This window comes from Natator depressus, chromosome 2 (genome assembly GCF_965152275.1).
Source record: "Natator depressus isolate rNatDep1 chromosome 2, rNatDep2.hap1, whole genome shotgun sequence".
Lineage (NCBI taxonomy): Eukaryota > Metazoa > Chordata > Testudines > Cheloniidae > Natator > Natator depressus.
The window spans coordinates 29,302,968-29,326,845 of NC_134235.1; the positions used below are offsets into that span (position 1 = coordinate 29,302,968).

At 46.6% G+C, this 23,878-nt stretch overlaps 1 protein-coding gene across 1 annotated transcript in view; it reads left to right on the forward strand.

Moving 5' to 3' along the window:
- The window catches only part of CSMD3 (CUB and Sushi multiple domains 3), a 1,169,988-nt gene that overhangs the window by 937,195 nt on the left and 208,915 nt on the right, over positions 1 to 23,878 (forward strand). Inside the window, exons 33-36 of the mRNA XM_074943928.1 lie at positions 6,840 to 6,953; positions 7,592 to 7,687; positions 8,671 to 8,874; positions 10,998 to 11,122. Of these exons, the coding sequence (XP_074800029.1) occupies positions 6,840 to 6,953; positions 7,592 to 7,687; positions 8,671 to 8,874; positions 10,998 to 11,122 (539 nt within the window). The remainder of the gene's footprint in view (positions 1 to 6,839; positions 6,954 to 7,591; positions 7,688 to 8,670; positions 8,875 to 10,997; positions 11,123 to 23,878) is intronic.

Sequence of the window (23,878 nt, forward strand, 5' to 3'; positions counted from 1 at the left end):
AAGTGGGGCAGCTCTTCCCTTTTTGCACAACCCTCCTCAAAGAACAGCAGTTACTGTACTGGTAAGTAACAGGATTTGTATTTGATTGGATTCAAAAATCTTCCCACACTTGATCTTGTCTGTGTGGTTTTGGATATTGGACTAGTGGGTTCACCCCTGGTCCTTAGCTAGGTATGTCTGTCTGCCTGGAACTGTCTTGCTAACAAAAACAAACAAAAAAAGAACCTGCTACATTTGAAAGGAACTCCTGTCTTTGAGGCAATAGATTAGACAATGTGGTAATTATTGTGTAAATTCCCAAATGAAATGCTTTAACTCTCAGTTGTTAAACCCATGGAAAGATGGGGACCTTAAATAAAATGGGTTGCATTGAATTTATTTTGCCATTTTTACTTCATTGTTACACTTGGGAGAGAGATAATAACAAGAAATCAAATAATTAAAGCACAAGAACTACTTGGGGCTCACCAAGCACTGGGGAATTTAGTGCAATTCCCCCCCACCCCCGACATTAATCCAGATTGAAATAATCTTTTGTGGATATAAATTTACTAGATAAATTGAATCTTAATGAAAGAGACATATTTTAAATACCATAGAAGAGTTTTTTACACACACACATGCTGCATTGTGGGTGGAAATAAATAAAAATCCCATAATGATTATTTTTGAGGTAACTTTTAGCATTTCCTTTAGGTCTTGGTAAAACACGATACATTTCCTCTCTATAATTCTCTGCTTCATCCATTATCTAAAATTTTACCATGTTCCTCTTAAATCTGTGACTTAATCTTAGTTCTTTCTTCTCTTTACTCCTAGTGCTTGATGAATGAATCATTGCTATGCTGATGATTGAGAATGGCACAGTGTTTAACACTAGCCTCTTTTGTGAAAACTCTCTTTATTTGGAGACTGGGTGTAGCAAGAGTGGGAATGCTATTATAATAGGCACTGGCAGTTTTATCTCGATGAAACACAGTTAAAATACTGGTAAATGTTGATGGCTTTTCTATAATTTGCTCCCATCATTGCTAGTACCAGTAGAGCTGCATAGGGGTGGTAGTGCAGTCATGGGAAATCTGCCCAAAAAACCTAAAATTCTAAGTTGATAAAAGTGATTATTTCTAAGGGAAATCCACAAAATCCGCAGTATTTTAGATAAGTCTTGTACCTTTGATAATCTTTCATGGGGGGAAAAAGGTTAGAAGAGAGAAATATGAATATGATCCATATTGACAATAAATGAAAAGGTTCTATAAAATTAAATAAAAATCCTACTAATGCTGGCCTACTATATGTGATAAAATGATTTAAGCCACAATTTAAAAACCTGAGTGCCTAAAGATAGGCTTCTGAATCCATAAACATAGACAAATTGTAGCTGGATATATTAGTTTTTCTTTGGTATTACCACAAATGCCAATGAAGACTAAGGTCAAAATAAATATAGATTTTAATGCCTGACTTCGACAATCAGGTTTCAAAATTTTGAACCTATGTCTTCTGTGTCAGCTGACATAATAGCTCTGAAAAAATAATGTACCGAGCTTCACTTCCTGTACTTTAACAATGTACAAGATTACATTATGTTGCATAATTCATACTTTTCAGAGAATTACAATCATGACAACATGAAAATTACCTCAATCTGAACTTTCTGAATGAAACATTTGATCTTTCTTTTTGTTTCAGTAAATATTTTTTTAAAAAAATTATATTACTTATACAGGATATATTGGATACTAAATACAATATTTTTATCATGTTGAAATACAAGTTTCCAGAGGGCATATTTTATACCACAGCCTTTGAATGTTGTGTGTATGTTTTACAAAAAATAAACTGAAATTCACTTAAAGATATTATGTAATTAACTTTTAGGGTTAATAAGCTGCAGCTCTACCGGGAACTTCAAGAGTGACTCATATTCTCCCCTTCTCTTCCCCCCATCTGGGCCTCACAACAGGCTAGCATTTGAGCAATGGCTCCTCCCTTTCTGAGGTTAGATCAGCTATTGGATGCAGGCATCTTGTTATCTAGCCTGATCAGGGGATTTCTTGTTCTTCAGTAAAGCTGATATTTTGTCAAATCATATGGATAGTCCTGGAAGCAAGGCTTACGCTGCTGTACTGGTTGTTGTTCAGGAAAATTGGTATGCCTTTTCAATCCTACAGAGACATGGGAGAAGTGAGACATGTTTCCTTGTGAGGAATAGACATCAGCTTAACATTTACTTCCCACTAATGGAATTCCATGTCTCCAAATGAGAGGAAGAGCCTGAGTGGCATTGGTAACAATGCCTTAAGGTCAGCTGGATTGGCAGAGCCCAGTACTGGGGTACCGGCATAAAATAAAAGTAGAATAGCTACAGTGAAATACCAAGAACTCCCTCTTTCTTCTGCTGCCAGAACTTCTTCCCTCCTTGTACTACAGTTGCTGCCTGGTCAGCTATTTCAGTATTTGATGTGTCAGCATCATTGTTTGACCCCATAGGGGCTGGAACTGCGGGTGCTCGGTGCTGCACCCACTGCTTTGCAGTGATTTCCATCATATACAGGGTTTACAGTTTGGTTCAATGGCTCTGTCAAGGTTCCTTCCCCACTCTGAACTCTAGGGTACAGATGTGGGGACCTGCATGAAAGACCCCCCTTATTCTTACCAGCTTAGGTTAAAAGCTGCCACCACCAAAGTGTTGCACAAAGAACAGGGGAAGTGCCCACTTTGAAACGTCTCCCCCCCAAAAAAAATATCCCCCCAAGCACTACACCCCCTTTCCTGGGGAAGGCTTGATAAAAATCCTCACCAATTTGCATAGGTGAACACAGACCCAAACCCTTGGATCTTAAGAAGAATGAAAAAGCAATCAGGTTCTTAAAAGAAGAATTTTAATTAAAGAAAAAGTAAAAGAATCACCTCTGTAAAATCAGGATGGTAAATACCTTACAGGGTAATCAGTTTCAAAACATAGAGAATCCCTCTAGGCAAAACCTTAAGTTACAAAAAGATACAAAAACAGGAATATACATTCCATTCAGCACAAATCATTTTATCAGCCATTTAAATAAAACCGAATCTAATGCATATCTAACTAGATTGCTTACTAACTCTTTACAGGAGTTCTGACCTGCATCCGTGCTCTGGTCCCGGCAAAAGCAGACAGGACCCTTTGTTCGCCCCCTCCCTCCAGCTTTGAAAGTATCTTGTCTCCTCATTGGTCATTTTGGTCAGGTGCCAGCGAGGTTATCTTAGCTTCTTAACCCTTTATAGGTGAAAGGGTTTTTCCTCTGGCCAGGAGGGATTTAAAGGTGTTTACCCTTCCCTTTATATTTATGACAGGCTCTCAGCACCCTCACTATATAAATTGTTCCAACACTCCTGTTTGAGCCTGCCCTTGCATTTTCTTACAGTGGCATTCTGTCAGTAGGTTTTGTAGAACTTCACTTTTTGATGCCTCTGTGATACTTTCCATCTGAAATCTGTTTACATAAGATTTTATTTGTATTAATTATTTTCATTTTTTGTAACCAGCTCAGAGATACCTATGTCTATGATTTATTTTAAAATATACATATTTGAGAACCAAATTAACAATTACCACAGATGCTATAGTTTGATAAGGATTTTCTTTGCAGTTTTGGTTTTACCCTCTGAGGCATGCAGATGCTTAAGGCAACAAGAATCCTGAAATACTTATCGATTGTTGAAATGCAATATCACCAGTTTTTGAACTGATCTCAATATACAGTGTAGTAACTTTTGTACATATTGTACAATAGTCAATTAAAACAGATTTATCTGAGAGCAAATCATGCATTCTATTGTTGACAATTTCCCAACTGTTGTTCTGTCAGTAGCCATCATACATAATTTCACTGCTGTCAGAGAATGCTTATAAAATCTGTGCATTTAAGGCAAAATCCTGTCATCACTCCATATGTGGAATTGCCCTGGAAGTCATGGGGAATTTTGTACTTCGATCAATAGCAGAATGTGGCTCTTGATCTACTACAAAAACTAAGATCTGAGAAAAGTACCAAAGTTAGTGAGTTACATAACAGAAGCGATTGGCTCTATCATCTTTGCTAGCTTCTGTACAAATACAAAAATAGCATACAGTAGGGACAGCTAACAACTCTTCTTTTACTAGTAGGCAAGTTATATTCTCTGTCCCTTGTAGAGAGAAAACCTGCTCAGACTAGTATTATCTTACCTACTGATAAATGATAAAAGAGAATTTTTAAACTACTGTACACTGGTTCAATATTTTAGCAGACTGAAGTTTTGTATCTGCCTTTCACCCTCCCCTATGCTTCTCCCCCATATTTTGAACATTAGTGTGTGTTCCTTTTCTTGAATTTTAGAAACTCCAAATACTATAATTGAGATTCTGTTACAGTCTATGATTATTTTTAAGTGCCTTTAGTTCTTTCGAAGGTACAAATCTGAGCACTGAAACTGTTTATTCACAGTACATGCGTAACATAAGCAGTGGTAGTGTTAGCTGCTCTACACAATCCTACCTATGTTCCTCTGCATTTTTGCTTGTGTGCAAGATTGAATTACTTGTAGGAATGAAAGGGTAATTTGAACTCTGTATTCATTAGCTCTTTGGTCTTTGTAATGGTGTTTACAGACGCTACACAGAGACTAAGGGAGTGAAGGACTGGTACTGGACCAGTTCGGCTCTGCCCCTCAGCAGCTGCAGAGTATGCTCCAAAACGAGGAGCGGCTCAAAAGTGTACTCGAACAGTCAAGCAGGGGGCAGAGTGAAGGAGAGGCTATCTGAAGGGAGGAAGCCAGTTTTCAGCTTTTTGGGAAAAAGTCATTCACAGAAGAGGGTGTGGAGTGTGGATAAGACCAGCTGGGATGGCAGGGGCTTGTCTTTTTCCATCCCCCACTCCCTGCTTAGGGGAAATAACTGAACATTAGAAAGAGAGCAGGGGAATGCTCAGTGAACTATCTGCGCTGCTGGGACTGATTGGGAACTCTTGCTGTGGGGAAGGTGGGCTGTGACCGCACCCGAAACCAAAGAGAGTGTGAGGAGGCAGGAAGCAGCCCAGGGGAGGCTGGTCAAGTGACTGAGACAGTTTGTGCCTTTCCTCACAGACCCAGCAGAAAGGAAGGGCCCAGTCCCCCTACGTCCCCACGTCCGTCCATCTGGGAAAACTTTGGAGCATAAGGGAATTGGTGGACCACAGCCTGCCCACTGAACCTGCTGGCCTCTGAGTGAAACCCACTATAGGGTGGAAGGACTGTTGAGCCACAGCCTGCCCATTCAGCCTGCTGTCCTCTCAGTGAAAATCCTGCCCTATAGTCTGCCTCTTAATGTTGCTCAACAAGTTGTTAGCAAGGGTCGCAGTTTTGTGGCTGTATCTAGGGCCAGACTAAGACCAACAAATCATTTAATTTCCTGTCAGTGTATTTCTAGTGCAATAGTCAACATGATTTCTATGGCTGTACACTGCACACCATTGGCAGCAGCATGTAGGGTAAGTGTAGCAACACACCACAGTGAAAAGCAGCTCTCTGCACTGGGGAAATGATCCAGCAGCAGGGAGTTGACAGTTTTTCCTTGCTGCTGCCCTGCCTCAAGAGCCTTTCCCCACTTCTGGAGCCTTTTCTTGCAGCAGTGGGGAGGCAGCAGGACACTACACTGATAAAAATGGCAGTGTAGATGGGGGAAACACTGCTTGGCCATGAAATACATACCCTAAGGGTTTGGGTGTGTGTTTACTCACCTAAGCCAGGCCTCACGTCTACACTGCTATTTATACCTGTGCAAGGGTGACATGCAATATCTGTTCTCTACACTCTGCCATAAGGAGTATGCAGTGTAGACGTGTCCTGCAGGGGCTTCTAAACACTGCATGTCTACACTAGAGCTAGAGGTGTTAATTGCAGCTTGAGCAGACATACCCACTCCAGCTCTGATATATCTAGCACACTAACAATACAAGTGTAGCTATGATGGCACTAGCAGTGGGAGTAGCTTGCCGCTCAAAGTATGATCCCATCCGAGATCATAGGTCCGTACACAGGGTAGGTAACCCCTCTTGCGGCTCATGCCGTCATAGCTACACTTCATTTTTTTGTGTAATAGCTCAGTCATAGCTAGCATGGGCATGTCTCCTTGAATTAAAATTTACACCTTCCAGTTCTAGTGTAGAGGTACTCATTGGTGCAGAGAGATCCTTCTTTAAGGAATTAAATAATCCTCTGACGTATTATTGTTATTTTATTGTATTATTATTATTAATAATAATAAATAACATATTTTGTGCTTTAGAATGTAGACACCAGGAAGTGTTGCTTTCTTTGAATGTTGTTGCTTCTCCATTCTACACTGAAAAGATGGACTAGATTTTAAGGTGAAGTTAAAGCATACCAAAATAAATGAAACTTCCTAAAGGCCTATCAGATTAAGAGAGAAAAAAGAAAAAAAAAAAAAACAACCCAGGAAGGAGTTGCAAAAAATTATAGTGTAACAGAAGGATATTGCATTACACATTTGGCAAAAAAAAAAGCTGTTTCTTTCAGCTGCAGAATAATTATGATTTTTCTCTCATGATTAAAATGTTTATACAACTGAATTTGTGATATCTCTAGATATGCTTTTTTAACTATACAGGATTAGACATTTTGACATCCATTTAATTTTGTTATGAATGAAAAATGACATCACTGTACATTGGTCAGAAAAATTAACCAATAAGTGCTGGTCCTCTTCAATAAAATAGAAAAATATGTCAGTAACATATCTTCTGTTCCCTCTCTCTGTTTCCCTGTTTTGTTTTTTTTGTAATCAATTTCTTGTGCTTTTTCTCATTCCTGTTGACCAGTGGTGTTTGGCCAGTTTGTATTTTTCCAGACATCGCTCCATGATGTGGTTGAGGTGTATGATGGCCCAACACAGCAATCATCTTTATTATCCTCCCTCTCAGGATCCCATTCAGGTATTCTTTAATAGAACTGTCATGCATCAATTATTTACTAAAAACTGATTTAGACTGGTAATGTAACAAAAGATGAAATTACTGTCATCTTTTCTTAGAAACAAATTGCACTGAAAATATAATATGAACATTTTGAAAGGAAACAATCAATCAGTAGTGATTCAAAACAGTTTGGGCTGATAAAAAGAATGAAGACCAAATTTAATCTGCAGTTTTCTTGGATGTTTTTGGTAATATTTAACTAACACAGTTACTTTTTTAGTTTATTCCCTTTGTATTTTCTGTCAAAATGTGTGTTTGTTTTTCAATGTACTATATAAAATGTGATATTAAAATACTTATAAGTGATAGTAGAGAATATATAGAAAAATTATAATTTGAGTAGATTTATGAGCATGTCAATAGGGTTGTTTTAAAGATTTAGAGACTTGATTTTAAATCAGAAGATATACCACTCATGTGAGATGAGAATCAGGCTCTAACTCTTACAGGAATGTAAGATGAACAATGTTAGACTAATAGTAAAGTTTATAGTATATGGCTCATAAATTAAATTCAAGCAGAGTATATTTTGCGGTTGTTGAGTTTAGTTACTGAAAATTGTTTATGATAATTCACTGTTTGTTTTGTTTGAGTAGGCGAATCCCTTCCACTGAGCTCAGGTAATCAAATCACAATTAGATTTACTTCAGTGGGTCCAGTAACAGCTAAAGGATTTCACTTCGTATATCAAGGTAAGTAACACAATAGTCTGGAAAAATGCTTCAATTAATTCTGTGCATTAATCCGTCCATATTTTCTTTATAAATGAATTATACTAATATTTTAAGTATTATTTTGACACATGTATTTGATTAAACCGAGACATTACTGGGGATGAGCAGGTCTGGAATGTGATGGAAAATATTAATCTGCTGTAGATGTATATTTTCCCTCCATTTTTGTATTAAAAATCCTTTTATTTGTTATTGGCATCCTCAATAATACATGATTTTAAATATTCTTTAAAAATAAAATCAGATATTTGGGAAGCATAAGAAAGGTTTCCAGATTTGAGAAACCAGTTATGAAAACCAAGTCTTTCTATTCTTGTTTATCTGATGGACTGATTTTCAGTCTGCTGCTCAACCTGATTTATCCTTCCATTTAAATATAAATAACTGGAAATGGTATTACCCTACGCTGAATCAGTAAACTTGCTATTATTAAGATGCTTCAGTTGATGTACATTACTCACCTTTTTAAGGATCAGACACTGAAATGATTACATGTCAACACTTGTTCCTCTAGTTCATTTTTTCAGAGGATTTGAATTCCAATCTGACCAGCAGCACTCACAATTTTAAACCTGTAGCCACTAAATGCAAATATCTAACCAAAAAAGCAATACTGTTTTGAAACTGTATGTTAGCTGAATATTTCATTACAAAGTATAAAATTTCAGTGCCATTTTAGGAAGGTCTCAGAATAGATACTATAATGTGGTTGTAAACCTGCAAAGTATATCAATGTTTATACTAATCTGAATAGTAATTTCATTTGTATTTAAAAGCACGGAATCCTTATTTTTGATGATTCATTTGGGGATTATGGAAATCTTCTTAACTGACAACACAACTGAATGTTTTTCAAGTAATTTTAGACACCTGCATTTGAAAATCTCTGTTTCTCTACCAAATATAAAATTAAGAATCCACAATCGTTTTCATGTATGCAGCTGTTCCAAGAACAAGTGCGACACAGTGCAGCTCTGTGCCTGAACCAAGATTTGGAAAAAGGATTGGAAATGAATTTGCAGTTGGTTCACTGGTTCTTTTTGAGTGTAATCCAGGATACATTCTCTATGGATCAACAGCAATTAGATGTGATTCAGTACCGAATACTTTGGCACAGTGGAATGATTCCCTCCCCACATGTGTCGGTGAGTAAAGGCTACATTTTTGTATGGGTCTAATTACTGCCTACAATGTTAGAATGTTATCTTAAGTCTGAATCCACTCCTTTTCTCCCATCCTCTACCTTCTTACTGCTTATTTTTGTTCTGATTTTCTGGCTTGCGCTCACACTATACCCACCCACTGCCCTGAACATAGAAAGTATGCCAGAAGGGCTCTCATTCAGCAAAGTAATACGTTAACACAATATTAACTTAGTCTAAATGAGGTCATGAATCCTTCACTTTTCATCTTCCCTTTCTAGCCCAACCTTGCTTTGACATTTCAGTAGCTACATGACAGTACATATCCTGCAGCTATAAATTATATATCAGCTTCTTTTAGACTTACATCAATGTCAGTGCATGACTACTCATTAATCAAGATTCAGAAGTTGCCCTGACTTCCTGCAAGACTAAAATGCTCTCACTTGGGAACTCTGACAAGATATTGTATGCTGTTGCCAGAAGAACTACTTTATTAAGGACTTAGAAGTAGTTACAACAATGTTCTGTAGTAGGTCAGAAAGAATGCATTTTTTTCCAGGTTAGATCATTGGAGAAGATTCTCAGCTGGTATAAAACAGTATAAAACCATTGACATCCATAGACCTATGCACATTTTCACTAAGTGAGGATCTGGCCCATTGGACCAAATTCAGCACTGCAGATTGCAACATTTTTTTTTTTTAGGTTATGTATTTACTTCAATTTTGATATAGAACAAACTCAATTGGCGACAGTGGGTTTTTTTGGTCACCGGTTGCAATATTCTATTGCTGTATTAATGCACCGTTTAGCTATGTGAAAGAGAACACTGTCTGACTTTAAGCAGCTTGAAATGAGAAAGAATTACAGGCCAAAAGTATCAATGACTCCTCATGTGCACATATCAGTGTGCCAGTAAAGGTCATAAAATATGTATGAGTTGAAAATTGCATTGAACTAAATCGGTTTAATAATTGAAGTGCAAGACATGACCATATTAAATTGCCTTAACTCTCGAGTGAATGCTTCAGTGTTTCCTTACAGATATCAGACATCAATCATTCTGTCTGCTCCGGCTTTTACCGGTAATTATTTAAACAGTTTAAGTGACACTGACCTTTAGTTTATCAATGTAGTGTCCAACAGATTCTATCAATTATGTGCAGTACAAAATATAGCTAATGTATTCATTACTGAGATAAATTGTGTTCTTCTATATTTTCTCTAAATCCTCGTATTTGTATCTAATGAAATCAGCTCAAGGAGTTGATAATGTTGCACAGGAATAATATATTGGCTTCTAATAGTAAAGATAAAACATCTCGTCAATCTTTTCTTCAAGCTTTTAAAATACCAGCAGAATACCTGTATCTAGATTAAGCTGTAACATTCTTTTATTTGCTCTTGTTAGAGAATCAAGTAACCTGAGCAACGTTTTCATTCATGCTGAGCATCAAGAACCAACAGTTTGCACTATTGAATTCCTGTGACTTACTTATTTTATTAATCTTTGGGCCTGGGTATTATGCGTGCTATCTTGCAAACACATGAGTTTCTGTACTAACATAAGTAAATCCATGGACTGCAATGAGATTACTCACATAAGCAAATGTAATAGCTTGGGAGTTGGAATAGAAGCCCTCCAGTATTGGAATTAAATTAGTTACTGTGGCAACAAAGTAGTAGCATTGATCAAAACCTCATTTTTATGCCAAATGCTCTCCCCTTATATATTTAGATCACATATAACTATTTAAAGTTCATTATTAATGAGTAACAATGTTTATTTTATTTTTATAAGATTAGTAGGACACATTCAAGCTGATTTCACTTTCTTAAAATTCAAGTGACCATATCTGAGGGATGTGAACATGATTTTGTCTGGTAGATAGCAACTTTTTAAATATATATATTCTTTTCAAGTAACTTAAAAATAGAATTTGAAGTATAAGGTAGAGTTTTATTTTCCTGAGGCCAACATGAATTTCAAAATATAGTATCACTTTACAAGAGTTTGCATCTCTAGTATACTGATCATTGTGTTAGCTTTTATTACATCTTTTCTCAGTTCTAAAGCAGTGCTGTGTCAAACTTCTTTTTTTGCTCAATGCATTTCCTTCCAGTACCTTGTGGTGGAATTTTAACAAAGCGCAAAGGGACCATTTTGTCTCCTGGTTACCCTGAGCCTTATGACAACAATCTGAATTGTGTGTGGAAGATCACAGTGCCAGAGGGAGCTGGAATTCAAGTAAGAATATATATAACTTCCTTGTTATCATCATAGGTTTGAAGCTGATCTTTGCAGAGATGACAGCATGAAAAGATAATTGATTCATAAACATTTTACCAAGCAATTAACAACTGTCACAATGGAATTTGTTACACAATTCTTTTTAAATATAATGGGTGGAGGAATCTGAAGAGATATAGCTACACCCTTTTCCCAAAAGAACTTGTTGCTGGAACATTTATGATTGGCAATATATTATTTCAGTAAGTCAAAATGATTTGTTGCAGACTATAGAAATTGAAGTTGTGTTTTACAAATATAACTACATTTTCTTGTCATGAGTAAAAAATATCTGGACTACATTCTGAAGTGGGATATGCAGATTTTCCTTAAAAAAAGTCTCTCTGTTGGGCAAAAATAAATCTAGAGTTATAAACTTACTACAATATGGGCCTGATCCAAAGCATTTGAAAGTAATGAAAAATTCTTATGCCTGTAACCTGAGCCCTGGGCGGCAGGGTTCAGGTTACAGGCCCCCCGCCCAGGGTGGTGGGGCGTTGGGTTGGGTTTGGGTTTGGGCTTGGGCTATGGCTTGGCCTTCCTCCCTGGGGCGGTAGGGCTCGGGCTTCAGTCCCCCATCCTGGGCTCGTGTACTAATTTTTGTTGTCAGAAGGGAGTCGCAGAGCAATGAAGTTTGAGAAGCCCTAAATTACTGAATAGTATAGAAAAAGCCAAATATGAGCCTATTTATTGTGTCCTATAATTTAAGAACAAAGAACACAAATTAGATGAAAAAGCAACATGTTTAATATGTACAAGAGAAAGTTAAAAAGCAAGTATATAATTAAGGAGGCAATTCTCTTTTTAAGATTTTAAAAAAGGAATAAACTATTGTATGAATAATAATAGCATCACTAGTGTACAAGCTAATTATTGGATCTCCAACTACTTGCCTAGAAAAAATATGTTGTACTTGGTAGAAAAATATAGGAATTACCAGATCAGATCAGAGCTCCATCTAATCTAATATCCTGCTTATGACTCTATGAGAGTCAGGGGAGGCATGACCATGTGTAACCATGGAAGGCTTCCCTACTGCCCCCTTGTAATTTTTCCTGCCATGTAGGACTGGGGACATGTTTTATAAACCTTCCCGTTAAGTGACCTGGAGCCAATAGGATTTGCTACCCCTTGTGTCCCACAAGGATTGGGGGAAGGGGTGAATGCCCACCAGGGGGTGTTATATAAAGCTGGATGAAACTTGGAATTTCAATTCAATGGGAAATTCTAACAATTTGAAAACATTTTTGTTCTCATTCAGGAAGGTGGGGTACCCCAGCGGGTCCCCCCATGTTGGGGAAGCCGGGGGAGTCATGGTCAGCTTTGGGAGTCTTGAAGCCCTGAGAGCTCCAGCTCAAACTGGAGCTCCAGCTCAAACTGGGGCTTTTAGGGTTTCCAGGGCTGTCAGGCTCCCTGCTGCATAACAAGGGGCATAGAAACCCTGAGGACCCTGTCTCAGGCTGGGGATCTCAGAGCTTTCATTCTGGTTCTGTGGCAGGGAGCCTAGAAGCGCTGGAGTTTCCAGCCCCCGGGCAATTTGTATGGCAGGGCTGCCCCGGAGCTGGCCAACCCTGGAAGCCTGGGTTCCTCAGCAGCTTGGTAGATGAGCGGGCAGGAAATGAGGGGGTTGGGATCCTGCCTGTCTTTTGGTGAAAGTTTGTTGAAAGGTTTTGACAAGTCTGATATAAAATAATGTTTTCTCAGAAAATTTCCAACCAGCTCTAGGGCAGCTCCTTAAACGATGCCAGGGATTTTCTTTCCCCTGCTGGCCCACACTTTTGAAGCCACAGAAGGGGGGAATTTAAAAATCCCACTAGGCACCTGTCAAAGGCCAAAAAAACAATTTGAGGAACAGTTACCCAAAGACTCAAAAAGTAATAGCAAATTTTCTTTTAAGTATATCAGAAGCAGGAAGCCTGCTAAACAACCAGTGGGCCCACTGGACAATCACAGTACTAAAGGAACTTCTCAAGGACGATAAGGCCATTGTGGAGAAAGTAAATGAATTCTTTGCATCGGTCTTCATGGCTGAGGATGTGAGGGAGATTCCCAAACCTGAGCCATTCTTTTTAGGTGACGGATCTGAGGAACTCTCCCAGATTGAGGTATCCTTAGAGGACATTTTGGAACAAATTGATAAATTAAACAGCAATAAGTCACCAGGACCAGATGGTATTCACCCAACAGTTCTGAAGGAACTCAAATGTGAAATTGCAGAACTAGTAACTGTAGTCTGTAACCTGTCGTTTAAATCAGCTTCTCTACCAGATGACTGGAGGATAGCTAATGTGACACCAATTTTTAAAAAGGGCTCCAGAAGTGATCCCGGCAATTACAGGCCTATAAGCCTGACTTCAGTACCAGGAAAACTGATTGATACTATAATAAAGAACAATATTGTCAGACATATAGATTAACATAATTTGTTGAGGAAGAGTCAATGTGGTTTTAGTAGAGGGAAATGATGCCTCACCAATCTACTAGAATTCTTTGAGGGGATCAACAAATATGTGGACCAAGGGGATCCAGTGGATATAGTGTATTTAGATTTTCAGAAAGCCTTTGACAAGGTCCCGCACCAAAGGCTCTTACACAAAGTAAGATGCAATGGGATAAGAGGGAAGGTGCCCTCATGGATTGGTAACTGGTTAAAAGATAGGAAACAAAGGGTAGGTATAAATGGTTAGTTTTCAGAATGTGGTGTCCCCCAGGGGTCTGTTCTGAGACCAGTCCTATTCAAAATATTCATAAATGATCTGGAAAAAGGGGTAAACAGTGAGGTGGCAAAATTTGCAGATGACACCAAATTACTAAATATAGTTAAGACCCAGGCAGACTGTGAAGAGCTACAATAGGATTTCTCAAAACTGGGTGACTGGGCAACAAAATGGCAGATGAAATTCAATGCTGATAAATGCAAAGTGATGCACATTGGAAAACATAATCCCAACTATACATATTGTGACAAAGTTCCTGCTCTACCTTGGTGGGTCTTGCGCTTATTGGAGGATTTGCTCACCTTGGAGCTTCACAGCAACCCTCAGCTTGGCCGTTTTTCTGAACCCACAGTCCAGGTCGACTCCTCCTGTGTTTGACGAGGAGTTGGAAGGATTTGGGGGGAACCCAGGCCCACCGTCTACTCCGGGTTCCAGCCCAGGGCCCTGTGGAATGCAGCTGTCTAGAGTGCCTCCTGGAACAGCTGTGCGACAGCTACAACTCCCTGGGCTACTTCCCCATGGCCTCCTCCCAACACCTTCTTTTTCCTCACCATAGGACCTTCCTCCTGGTGTCTGATAATGCTTGTACACCTCAGTCCTCCAACAGTACGCGTTCTCACTCTCAGCTCCTAGTGCCTCTTGCTCCCAGCTGCTCACACGCACACCAAAAACTGAAGTGAGCTCCTTTTTAAAACCCAGGTGCCCTGACTAGCCTGCCTTAATTGATTCTAGCAGCTTCTTGATTGGCTGCAGGTGTTCTAATCAGCCTGTCTGTCTTAATTGTCTCCAGAAGGTTCCTGATTGTTCTAGAACCTTCCCTGTTGGAGGACGGGACCGTCCCTCGCTTGCTCCTCAGTTATCTGCTTTCTATTCTTTCCTAAAGCCCCCTGGCCTGGATTTTTCTTACTTTTGGACCCTGCCTTAGTCCCCCCCCCCCGACCGGGCCGGACGCTTTGCTGATTTGGTTTGATTTTCTGTTGTTTTTTTGCTTTTTCCTTGATTGTTGATAAGCTGCCATCTTGCAGCCAGCACCACTCCCCCCCCTCGCCTGCTTTCGGGCGCAGCTATTTGTCTTAGCTGAACCCCCGGAGGAGGGGGGGGAAGATTGCCGATTTTGCTATCTGGAGGGGGGAGTGAAAGCCCCCAGACCCAGCCGCTTTGCTGGCAGCTCGGACTATCTCTACAACATTCTTAGCATGCCGGAAGCCTTGGAACACAGCCAACACGGCCAGAGAAGAAGGATTTCAGAAGACAGGAGAAATAATTTAAGAAGCTATGAATCATCGTGAAGGGGGCCGTAAGACTGAGTAATTTTTCGAATTCTACTCTCGTGGGGGGAAGTTTGACTGTGTTTTAATTGCATTTGTGGCGGCACAGGGGGCGTGGCAATAAGCTGCCCCCCTGATCCATTAGTGCTCCCCACCCCCCCCACCATTACTACAACTGTCACGGCCCCCCCGCCGCTTCGTCCCTGCTGGCAATCTGCCATCCGCCTTCGGATCCAGCTGTTTGCTTTGAACTTTGCCTTTCGGACCGGACATAACAGCCAACCAAACGAGACTCTTTGGACAAACGTGTGTGGGTTTACACCCCGCCCCCCCCCCCCAGATTGCTTAGTTTATAGCCTGCCCCTATTATTGGATTCCCCCCCCCCCTGCAATCTAGTAGGGAGGAGTGGTTAATCTGCTTCCCCCCCGCCTTTCTCCTTCCGGTGTCTCCCTGTCCCTCCCTGCTTACAATGGCGGGGAATGAGAGAGGCGAGGCCCCTTTCATAAATTTAGCTGTTTCTCCCCCCCCCGCCCAACCCCCAACCTTGCCCCCCCCCACAATTGTTAAAATACTTGCCACCGCCCCTGCTGGGGCACCGGCAGCAGGAGGTACCGGAGTGATTACTGCTGCTGCTACGCCCCCTGCCCCCTCAGGTTCTAGGAATCCCCTGCCATCTGGCCGCAAAAGCCAGGGCGGGCAGAAAGGAAAGGGCCCCGCCAAAACATCTGGGCCCTCCATGGCAGGGGCGGCCCCCACAACCGTGGCGTCGTCATCGACCGCGGCACCCCTCCCCGCAATTCCCTCCACCAGCTCTGCATATGTCCCCCTCCCGGCCCCCAGGACGTATGCTCGGGTGGTGGCAGGCTTCCCCCTGCCTGCCGCCTCGTCATCTCGCCCAACCACTGCCTCCGCTACCATCACCAGCAGTCGGGGCCCTTTTCCCGCCTTGACCAGGAAGCACGGTGTCCGTTGCCTCCTGGTGCCCGCCTCGCCCCACGTGGAGGCATACGTGCAGGCATTGGCGAAGGTGGTGGGACCCACGGCTATTGTGGCGGCCTCCAAGATGTATGGGAAGGTCGTTTTTTTCTTAGCTACGGAGACTGCCGCCCAAGAGGCGGTGGAGAGGGGCCTGGCGGTGGGGGGGGGTGTTTGTCCCCCTAGAGCCGCTAGAAGACCTGGGTGTTCGCCTCGTCCTCACCTCCGTTCCCCCCTTTTTACCCAATGCTGCCCTGTTACCCGCTCTCTCCGCCCTGGGGAAACTTACCTCTGTCATCAGCCCTCTCCCGTTGGGCTGCAAGGACCCCACCCTCCATCACGTCCTTTCTTTCCGCCGGCAAGTGCAGCTTCTACCGCCGGCGGGGGTGCGTGACGGGGAGGCGCTCGAGGGGTCCTTCCTAGTCCCCTACCAGGGAGCCCGCTATCGGGTCTTTTACTCCACCGGAGAGGCCCCGTGCTACCTCTGCCACTCGGCCAGGCATGTCCGCAGAGACTGCCCTTTGGCCCGGAGGGGAGGGGCACCTGAGACCCCCGAGACCCGGCAGGATATCGGCCCCGTTGTTGCCGACGCCCCTGGCTGCCCAGCACCTGAAACCAACCCTCCTCCTACTCAATCCATCGCTGCTCCCGCCCGGGCCCAGGAGACTTCCTCCCTACTACGCCCGGGTGAGCAAAGGAGTCCCACCCTTGCTATTACCACTTCAGCAGAGCCTATGGAGGAGGGTGCGACAAAGATATTATCGGGCATAGGAGAGGGCCCACCCCAAGGAGAACCCCCCCCCCTCATGCTGCCTCACCGCTGCCCCCCCGAACCCCTGAACCATCGCCTCCGCCCCCCGACACGACCCCTGCTAACCAGCCCCCAGACGACGCTATGGAGGGCTGGAACCTAGTCCAGGGGAAACGGAGCAAGCGGAAGGCTCGAGCTCCGCTGCATCCATCCGACGCGGAAGCCCCCCGGAAGACCAGGAAGGGAGGCACTGACATCGAGCCCTCCGCTACGACCACGAGTGAGGTCCATCCGCTGGTGTCGGGAGGGGAAGACAGACTGGCTTTGGAGGGCAGAACTCCCCCTCCATGGGAGACCCTCCCCTCCGAGACCCCTGAGGATGCCCCTTCTGCCCGGATACCATCCAAACCCCCCGCAAACCCCGAGGCGACCGCTGAGGCGGGCCCTAGAGGAGAGGCCCCCGGGGTAGCAGGCGTTGGCCTCTCCTCCGTGTACGCGGAGATTGAGGCCCTAGATTTGACCCCAGTCACCCAGGGAGAGGATGATCTACTCCCGGCTGGCCTCGAGCTGGGCAACCTCACCCCAGCCCCTCTTTCCCCATGCTCCCTCCCCCTGATTGCCTTCCCGGGCGAGCACCCTGCAGAAGGTGGTCCACCACCTGATGCCACGGCCGCCAAGACCACCGCGGAGCCAGCGCCTAGCATTACTGGGAGCCCCCTCCCTTACTCCTTAACCCTCGACTCTGCTCAGGAGGCACCTTCCTTCAGCTGCTTGCCTCCTGAATCTCAGAGCCTTACCTCTGCCCCTACCCCCTCCCCTACCCCCACCCAGTTTACCCCCTCCTGCAATGCTCCTGCCGCCCCGGGGTTGTTTTTTTCCCGCCTTTTGCAGATTCCCCCCAGGGAGCAGTCTTTGCACTTTTTAGTCGCGACCCATTAGGAGTTGCAATTTTTCCCCCGCCATCCCCTTCCACCCCAAGGCATGAAATGGATTTAATAACCCCAGCCTGTCAGACGCCCCGTTGGTGGTCCGCACCCTGCCTACCCGCCTTAGCGGACCTCGAGGCTGTATTAAGAACCCCATCGGGGAGTACCCCGGAAACCGTAACCCCATCCCCCCATGAGCTGCGGCATGCACTACGGAAGTTCTTAGAACACACCCGTGGTGCCCGCAATAAGGTACAGCTAGCTCTTCAGCTCAGGGGGGACTTTGAGCAAATTTTTCAGGCCACAAGGGCCCTTATAAAGGAGGGCAGAGGGCAAGGCAGGCGCGGTGCTGCGGCCTACGAGCGGGCCCGCAACTTCCAAAGCGATCTACTCATCTACGAGATGGGTCACGGGTTGCTGCGCAACCCGCCGGGGGCCACAAACACCCCCGCCACCGAGAAACCTCCACCCCACCAGCCCTCTGCATGATGCCTTTTCTTATTGCAACCTTGAATACCAGGGGCTGTAGGATGGCTCTCCGCAGGTCCCAGGTGCTCTCTTACCTTCGGGAAGGGGGGTACTCTGTAGTTTTCCTGCAGGAGACCCATACGGACCCGACCACCGAGGACAGGTGGCGGCTGGAGTGGGGGGGCGGGGTCTACTTTAGCCACTTCACGACTTGGCAAGCTGGAGTGGCGACCCTGTTCTCCCCCACCCTACGGCCCGAGGTGCTAGGGGTCACTGAGGTCGTGCCGGGCCACCTGCTGCACCTTCGAGTCCGTATGGAGGGGCTCGTGGTTAACCTTGTTAATATCTATGCCCCACAACTGAGCCCAAAGTGGCCACAATTTTACCAGCGGGTGTCCGACTTTCTCGGCACCCTAGATTCGCACGAGTGCCTGTCCTGGGAGGGGACTTTAACACCACCCTCGAGGAACAGGACCGCTCAGGCGCCGAGCCGAGCCCAGCTGCCGCGAACATCCTCCGAGGAATAGTTGAATATCACTCCCTAGTGGACGTCTGGCGTGACCATCACCCAGATGACACCTCCACGTTCACTTTTGTCCGGGTGGAGGCCCATCGGTCACACCACTCTCGTTTGGACCGTATTTATTTATCCCGTTTCCATCTTTCACAGGCCCACTCCTCCACCATTCGGCCGGCCCCTTTTTCCGACCATCATTTAGTTACTATAACGGTCTCCCTCCGTGCAGAGAGACCGGGGCCGGCCTATTGGCACTTTAACAACAGCCTGTTGGAGGATGAGGGCTTCGTGATGTCTTTCCGGGAGTTCTGGCTGGCCTGGTGAGAGCAGCGGCGTGCCTTTCCCTCGGTGCGGCGATGGTGGGATCTAGGGAAGGTGCGCGCCAAGCTCTTCTGCCGTGACTACACCCGGGGCACCAGGCGACGGAGAAATGCGGCGATAGAGCAGTTGGAACGGGAGGTCTTAGAGATGGAGAGGGACCCGTTCCTCTGCGGAGCGTGCCGGGAGAAGCGGGAGGAACTCCGGGCCCTCGAGGACCACCGGGCCCGAGGTGCCTTCGTCCAGTCCCGCATCCGCCTCCTTCAGGAGATGGACCGCGGCTCCCGCTTCTTCTATGCCCTGGAGAAAACGAGGGGGGCCAAGAAGCACGTCACCTGCCTTCTAGCGGAAGACGGCACCCCCCTCACGGATCCGGAGGAGATGTGTGGGAGGGCCCGCGACTTCTACACAAGCCTTTTCTCCCCGGATCCGACTGATCCTGGCGCTTGCGGGGTGCTCTGGGAGGACCTCCCCACGGTCAGCGTGGGCGACCGAGAGCAGCTAGAGCTGCCTCTCACCCTGGCCGAGTTCTCGGAAGCCCTCCGCCGCATGCGCACCAATAAATCTCCGGGCATGGACGGGCTGACCGTGGAGTTTTACCACGCGTTCTGGGACATCCTCGGCCCAGACCTAGTTACTGTCTGGGCTGAGTCCTTGCAGGGCAGGATCCTCCCTCTGTCGTGCAGGCGAGCGGTGCTCGCCTTGCTGCCGAAGAAGGGGGACCTCCGCGATTTACGAAACTGGCGTCCCATCTCACTCCTTAGCACGGATTACAAAATCGTAGCGAAAGCAATTTCACTGCGGCTAGGGTCCGTGATGGCGGACGTGATCCAACCAGATCAGACCTATACTGTCCCAGGTCGCAGCATTTTTGACAACCTATTTCTAGTCCGAGACCTTTTGGAACTCGGGCGGAGAGATGGTCTGTCGTTCGCCCTCCTGTATCTTGATCAGGAGAAGGCGTTCGATAGAGTAGACCATAGGTACCTCCTGAGCACTCTGCAGGCGTTTGGATTCGGACCTCAGTTTGTGAGTTTTCTCCGGGTGCTGTATGCCTCCGCGGAGTGTTTGGTTAGGCTCAACTGGACTCTGACCGAACCAGTCAGCTTCGGGTGAGGAGTGCGACAAGGGTGCCCCCTCTCGGGCCAGCTGTACGCTCTTGCGATCGAGCCTTTCCTCTGTCTCCTCCGCAGGAGGTTGACGGGGTTGGTGCTGCGGGAGCCGGAACTGCGGCTGGTCCTGTCAGCGTACGCCGATGACGTACTTCTCGTGGTCCAGGACCCGGGCGACCTGGCGCGAGTGGAGGCATGCCAGGCCATCTATTTGGCAGCCTCATCCGCCCGAGTCAACTGGGTCAAGAGCTCTGGCTTGGCGGTGGGGGACTGGCGGCAGGTAAGCTCCCTCCCACCCGCGCTTCAGACCATCCGGTGGAGCGCGGGTCCTCTGCTCTATCTTGGCGTTTACCTTTCCGCCACGCACCCTTCCCCGCCGGAGAACTGGCAAAATTTGGAGGGCGGGGTGATAGAGCGGATCCGGAAATGGACAGGGCTACTCCGATGTCTCTCCCTCCGAGGGAGAGCACTGGTGCTTAACCAACTAGTCCTGTCCACGCTCTGATACCGGCTCAACACCCTGGCCCCGGCCCCGGGTTTTCTGACCCACCTCCGGAGATTGATTCTAGAGTTCTTTTGGTCGGAAATGCACTGGGCCCCTGTTCGAGTTCTTCATTTACCCCTGAAAGAAGGAGGACAGGGCCTGAAGTGTCTGCACACTCAGGTCCGCGTTTTCCGCCTCCAGGCCCTGCAGAGGCTCCTTTACAGTGCAGGTAGTTCGACGTGGAGCATACTGGCGCACGCCTTCCTGCGCCGCTTCCAAGGGCTCCGATACGACCGGCAGCTCTTTTACCTTTGTCCAAGAGGTTTTCCGCGAGACCTCTCTGGACTGCCGGTCTTCTACCAGGACCTCCTCCGGACCTGGAAACTGTTTTTAACGACCAGGTCCGTGGCGGCCACTGCGGGAGCAGATCTCCTCACGGAGCCCCTGCTACACAACCCCCAACTCCGTGTGCAGGTGGCGGAGTCCCGCTTGGTGCGCCAGAGGTTGGTTTTGGCGGAAGTCACGAAGGTCGGAGACCTCCTGGACTACGACCGGAGGGACTGGCTGGATCCCCTGACGCTCGCTCGGCGCATGGGGCTCTCCAGCCCTCTACTCCCCGGCGCGTACTTCAGGAGGTGAAGGCCGCCTTGACCCCCGCTGCTCGGGCTTATGTCAACCGAGCCTTTCGCGAGGGCGCACCACGCCCATCCTCTACCCCAGGCCCGCCGGACCTTTCCATTGGGCCCCTACCCTGCTGATCCCGACAAACCCCTCACCCTTTCACTGCGAGCTGGCTGCATGAACTGCAGCCGGTCAGTTTTCAGCTTGCACCACGGAAATATTTGTATACACTCACGCTTCACACCCTTCATGCCCACACCCTGGTGTCCCGCCCCGACACAAAGTGGCGGGACCTCCTGCCACCTTTGGAGGGTGAGCAACCTCGGTGGGCCAGCCTGTATTCCACCTTGGTCCCGAGGCCTGTCGGAGACATCAGTTGGCGGCTCCTTCACGGAGCTGTGAGCACGGGCGTGTTTTTGACATGGTTTACTTCCATCCCGGATACTTGCCCTTTTTGTAATGTGAGGGAAACCCTGGCACACGTCTATTTAGAGTGTGCCAGATTGCAGCCCCTTTTTCGGCTCCTCACAAATATTCTATTGCGCTTCTGGCTTCATTTTTCCCCCCACCTCTTTATCTATACACTCCCCATCCATGGCCCCACAAAATCGCGGGATCTCCTGGTTAACCTCCTCCTAGCTTTGGCAAAAACAGCCATTTATAAAACCAGAGAGAGGAGGTTGGCCCATGAAACGTCCTGCGATTGTAGGGCCTTTTTCCTATCCTCAGTACATTCACGTATCCGGGCGGAGTTCCTCTGGGCGGCGTCCACCGACTCCCTTGACACCTTTGAAGAGCGGTGGGCGCTGTCCGGGGTTCTCTGCTCGGTGACCCCATCCGGTTCCCTCCGTCTAACCCTTTGCTAGGAGGGCCCTATAATACGTGGGTGTCTACCCCCCACCCCCAAACCGCCCACCCCGCAGCCGTGCCCATCTTGCCGGGCACTCTCAGGGGGGGGATGATCGGTGACACTGGGCGCGGCACTAGGTAACTCGAGGGGGTGGAAGACCACGAGTGTCGAGGAAGCCCCCCCGCTCTAGGCCACCAGGTAACTCAGGAGGGTGGAAGACCAAGCCCCCCCGCTCTGGGCCCAGGCTAGCCTGAACACTTCTCCCTCCTGAAAGCTGCTGTGTAATACCTTCTGTTTGCGTTGTTTTGTTGCATACTTTGATTTGGTTCTTGGTAATTCTTGTAATTGTCACAATAAATTTTTTTTTCTGTTTCAATAAAAAAAAAAAAAAACCTTCCCTGTTACCTTACCCAGGGAAAAGGGACCTACTTAACCTGGGGCTAATATATCTGCCTTCTTTCACTCTCCTGTAGCCATCTGGCCTGACCCTGTCACATTATGCTCAAATAAATTTGTTAGTCTATTAAAAAAAAAAAAAAAACCCTTCCCTGTTGGGAAACGGGACCTCCCTTGCTTGCTCCTCAGCTATCTGCTTTCTATTCTTTCCTAAAGCCCCCTGGCCTGGGTTTTTCTTACTTTTCGATCCTGCCTTAGTCCCCCGCCCCCCCCCCCCCCCGACCGGGCCAGACGCTTTTTTGTTTTGTTTTGCTTTTTTGCCGGGTTTTTTTGCTGCCGTTTGAGTGCTGGTCGGCCGCCAGCTTGCCGCCAGCACCCCCCCCCCCATGCCTGCTCTCGGGCGCAGCTATTTGTCTTAGCTGAAACCCCCGGAGGAGGGGAGAAGATTGCCAATCCGCTGTCCGGAGAGGGGAGTGGAAGCCCCCAGACCCAGCCGTTTTGCTGTCTGTTTGGAATTCCTTTCTTATCTCTATAACATTCTCGGCCTGCAAGAAGCCTTGGTACACAGCCAACACAGCTGGAGAAGAAGATTTAGAAGACAGGAGAAATCACCCAGGGAAGCTACAAATCATCCTGGAGGGGGCCGTAAGACTGAGTAATTTTTTGAATTATACTCTTGTGGGGGGGAGTTTGACTGTGGTTTAATTGCGTTTGTGGCGGCACAGGGGGTGTGGCACGGAGCTGCCCCCCGATCCATCGGTGCCCCCCCCCGACATTACTACAACTGTCACGGCCCCCCCGCCATCTGTCCCTGCTGGCAACCTGCCATCTGCCTTCGGATCCAGCTGTTTGCTTTGAACTTTGCCTTTTGGACTGGACATAACAGCCGACCAAACGAGACTCTTTGGACAAACGTGCATGGGTCCACACCCCCCCCCCGGACTGTTTATCCCACAGCTTGCCCCTATCACTGGACCCCGATTTTTGTCTTTCCCCCCTTCCAGTCCAACCCATTTGGCACCCCCACCCGGCCTACAGCCCAGCAGGGAGGAGCGGTTAATCTGCTTCCTCCTCCCCCCTCCTCCTTCTGGTGTCTCCCCGTCTCTCCCTGCTCACAATGGCGGGGAATGAGAGGGGCGAGGCCCCTCTAACAATATCAGTTGTCCCTCCCCCACCTACCCCCCTGCCCAACCCCAAAGCCCCCCCCCACTGTTAGAACATCTGCCACCGCCCCCGCTGGGGCACCGGCAGCAGGAGGCACCGGGGCGATTACTGCCGCTGCTACGTACACCGCCCCCCCAGATTCTAGG